Source organism: Aphanomyces astaci (genome assembly GCF_000520075.1).
Source record: "Aphanomyces astaci strain APO3 unplaced genomic scaffold supercont1.421, whole genome shotgun sequence".
Lineage (NCBI taxonomy): Eukaryota > Oomycota > Saprolegniomycetes > Saprolegniales > Verrucalvaceae > Aphanomyces > Aphanomyces astaci.
The window spans coordinates 1-3,864 of NW_009798684.1; the positions used below are offsets into that span (position 1 = coordinate 1).

The 3,864-nt window shown below is 42.6% G+C and overlaps 2 protein-coding genes across 2 annotated transcripts; both read left to right on the forward strand.

The window, feature by feature from the left end:
- Positions 1-186: 186 nt before the first annotated feature.
- On the forward strand, positions 187-2,966 carry H257_19230 (hypothetical protein; the record flags this gene model as incomplete). Its single annotated transcript, XM_009848377.1, has 8 exons — positions 187-231; positions 293-593; positions 730-806; positions 1,834-1,958; positions 2,096-2,167; positions 2,259-2,343; positions 2,563-2,753; positions 2,816-2,966. 8 exons carry the CDS (start codon positions 187-189, stop codon positions 2,964-2,966), a joined length of 1,047 nt encoding a protein of 348 aa, XP_009846679.1.
- Positions 2,967-3,356: 390 nt separating this feature from the next.
- H257_19231 (hypothetical protein) lies at positions 3,357-3,803 on the forward strand. The gene has a single exon (XM_009848378.1). It carries the CDS (start codon positions 3,544-3,546, stop codon positions 3,787-3,789), a length of 246 nt encoding a protein of 81 aa, XP_009846680.1. The 5' UTR covers positions 3,357-3,543; the 3' UTR covers positions 3,790-3,803.
- Positions 3,804-3,864: the final 61 nt, after the last annotated feature.

Below are 3,864 nucleotides of genomic sequence, written 5' to 3' on the forward strand. Positions count from 1 at the left end.
GCTTACGGTATGTGGCCTATATCAATCACATCCCCCTCGCATGCCGTCGATTGACGACCCATCGTCGTTCGACGCAGGGAAGAATTGAATCGGCAGCGCCTTCGGGCAGAACTTGCCGAGCAGGAAGCAGAAGACTTTCGTCGGCGTGTGCGCGATCTCGAGCATCAACTCATTGAAAAGAGCAAGATGATGATGCAGGAACTCATGCTGGACCCGTCCAACCATCCTTCGGTCCGTCTATCCATCCTCGTCGTCCATCCCCTTCGTCCTGACCCGTCATCTTTTCCATCAGCTGGACAACACGTCCAACAACACCACGAATACGCGCCATCCCCCAACGTCGCTCGTGTCATCCTCTTCCGCCGCGGACGTGACCATGCTCCAACACGGCAAGTGCATCCGAGCCCACGCTACCGAAGTCAACTCGGTGTGCTTTAGCGGCAGTGGCAAGGTGGCGTTCACAGCCAGCAGCGACGGCACCGTGCGCGCGTGGGACTCGTTCACGTGCCAGGCCAAAGCAGATTACCGCGGCCTCGGCATGTCCCAGCCGCTCATTTGCGTCCGCGTGTCCGAGGACGGCGAGCTCGTGCTAGGTATATAATGCTCTGATGTTTCAGTTTACACTTCATTTTTGCAATCTATGACAAGAGGAAGAATAATATTTTGCTGATATGACTTTTTTATTTTTATTATCATTGTTATTCTATTTTAATATATTTTTTGGTGTAGGCACAGGGTGCGACCGCATCTGTCAAGTATGGCGCGTGGGCACGGGTCGCATTGCACATACGCTGCTCGGCCACAAGGTATGGCAATACGATATCAAAAACCATATATATATTTAAATTGATACATACATATATTTAAATTGATATATATATATATATAGATTGATATATATATTTAAATCGACTTATATATATATAAATTGATATATGTATTTAGATTGATTTATATATATATATATAAATCGATGTATATATTTTAATTGATATATATATGTTTAAATTGATATATATATTTAAATTGATACTTGCTCTGTTCCAGGTTACTGCCGACATTTCAAAATTCGCGTGTTCCAAGTTACTGGCGACATTTGCATTTCATTGGCTGTAATTCTTCAATTTCTATCAATATCGAACATTTATGACATTTCATTGGCTTACAATTGCTTTAAGCGCTGATTATAAACCAATATTTTGCGAAAATTCATGCAATTCCCTTTCAAAGTATCATTCGCCCAAATTGAGTGAGGGCTCGATTGTCCGTGTCAATTCAAAGTAAATGTCGGCAGTAACCTGGAACAGAGGAAGTATATATATATATAAATTGATATATATATATATAAATTGACATATATATATATATGGTGGGACGAAGTATATATATATATATGGTGGGACGAAGAACAGACTCGAGTTGTTCGATTGGGGGTATTTATATATATATATAATATTCTAGAATCGAATTCTCATGATGTGTGTAGTTTTTAATGCCATGTGCTTTTGTTCTAAACGGAAATATCGTCGTCTCGACAACGATAATTCGTATAAAAAAAGAAGAATATTATTGTACCGTACCCTAGGGAGTAGCAGTAGTAAGTACTAGCAGCCTGGCCGCATACAAGTAGTAGCACTATACACTCTATTGTATGTTGCTGCTACTAGTAGTGCTCAACCTCAGATAGTAGCAAGATCGTTTTCATGGTTGGGAGTGTGTGTGGAAAAAATATATATACTGAGGGTTCCCTGTATATATTCAATTCATAATATTCATGTCACATTAATAAAGTTTGAAATATATGAATTTTAATAAAAGTACATGCCGATATAGGGCAAAGTGTATGCTGCCGAGTTCATGCTGGATGGGTCGCCCGAAGTGCTGACTGGCGGCGCCGACCGCAGCATTCGGGTGTGGGACGTCTCCAATGGCCGCAACCTCAAGACGTTTAGTTGTCGGTGGGTATATATCTCTTCTATCTACCTTGTATTACTGAACACTTTATATATTTATATTTGCAAATAACACAGATTTTTGCAATATATTATCTATCTTTTTTTGTGCGATATTTTCCGTGTATTAAGCAAATTGGTAGGTCCACGTGCAATGATTTGGCGGTGGCCACAGGAGGACTTATCGCCAGTGCCCATCAAGACGGCGCCGTGCGGTACGCAATTGTTGGATCTGAACGAAGAATACTAGTTTTATCTTATTCTTTGAAATATCATAATATTTATCAATAAATTGGTCATAAATAGGTTTTGGGATGCACGTACCAAGGCGCCTGTGTTTGAATGGACCGATTTACACACGGACCAAGTCACGTCCGTGTCGTTCTCCAAGGTACACACTCTCGTGTCAAAGTTGGATGTAGTTATATATATATTAGAATATATCAAGATTTGATGGGTTTTGATGTATAAACTATTGAATATCTGATATCCATATCATACTATTATACGATACGTTCTTGTCTTTATATCTGTAGTTGATACACGTTGGAACATCATACAAACTTAATATATATATATATATATATATTCTTCATCTTTCTTTGTTCAGGACGGCACAAAACTTCTCACCAACTCGCGTGACAACTCGCTGCAGTTGGTCGACACGCGGATGCTCGACCCAACAACTCACCACACCGTGCTGGGGCAATACAAATCTCCTGCTTATACTTGTGGGTTCAACTGGAGCAAGGCATCCATCACCCCCGACGGACAGTTTATTGCCGCCGGGAGCTCGTCGGGGTATGCTATATATATATATATAACATGATAAATCTATATATTTATAATAATAATGGGGATAGATCGGTGCTGATTTGGGATGCCATCACGACGGGCGTGTGGCGGGAGAATAAGGATACGCACACGGGCGCCGTCGTCGGGTGCACGTGGAGCCCCACCGGTCACATGCTTGCGTCATGCGACAAAAACGGGTGCTTGGTGCTGTGGAAATAATAATATATATATATATACAGTGTATAGTACCGAATCTGTCCATTTTGACGGATGTTTTGGGCAAATGTATGTCCTAGCCAATCAACCCCAATTCGAGGGAAGTTTTGGCAAGTGTGTGTCCTAGCCAATCAAATGTACGGGTACGGAGGGATTTCAGCCAATCACCGATCAGTATAGTTTACCCCAGGAACCAAAATATACGTGTGTCTTGAAATTTGTGTCAAATCCATTGAAACCTATTAGTACGTACTAGTTACCTCTGTTCAAGGATGATTGCGACTGGAAAAATTCGGTAGCACTACATATATCTTGCTTTTCGTCAAAAACCTTGATACTAATGTTAACTGTAAACCCAGTCAAAAACATTGATACTAATGTTAACTGTAAACCCAGTCAAAAACATTCCTCATCCACTCCCAGACGCGATCTCTGTCTGCACACGCAACTTGGAGATTTGATTTACCCTCTAACATTCGATGCGGTCAAGAAATTGTCTATAAAACTTCGCCTGTGTATCCAACTATACGTAGGGCCCAAATTAGCGAGCCGGAAACTAGGGGGATTTCACATTGGCTCCATGACAAGGGGTCTGAATTCGCCGGCTGAGTGGACGTGCATTCCTTCGGGGGGGGGGTTGATCTTGTACCCTTATGGCGACACGACGGACCGCATCGGCGGCGGCGTAGACGAAACGTTTGAACGACTCAGGCGCAACCGATGGCGGCTACACGGACCAAAAGGCGGCTGGCTTCCCCCCCCCTTGAACCTGCGATCGGGGCGCTCGACGACTACCTCTACCGCATGTACAAGAAACCCGTGTTGACCATCGAAGTGGCTGGATCTGATTTTGTCGCCGATGTGTCGACCATCCATATATATATATATATTGTCGCCGATG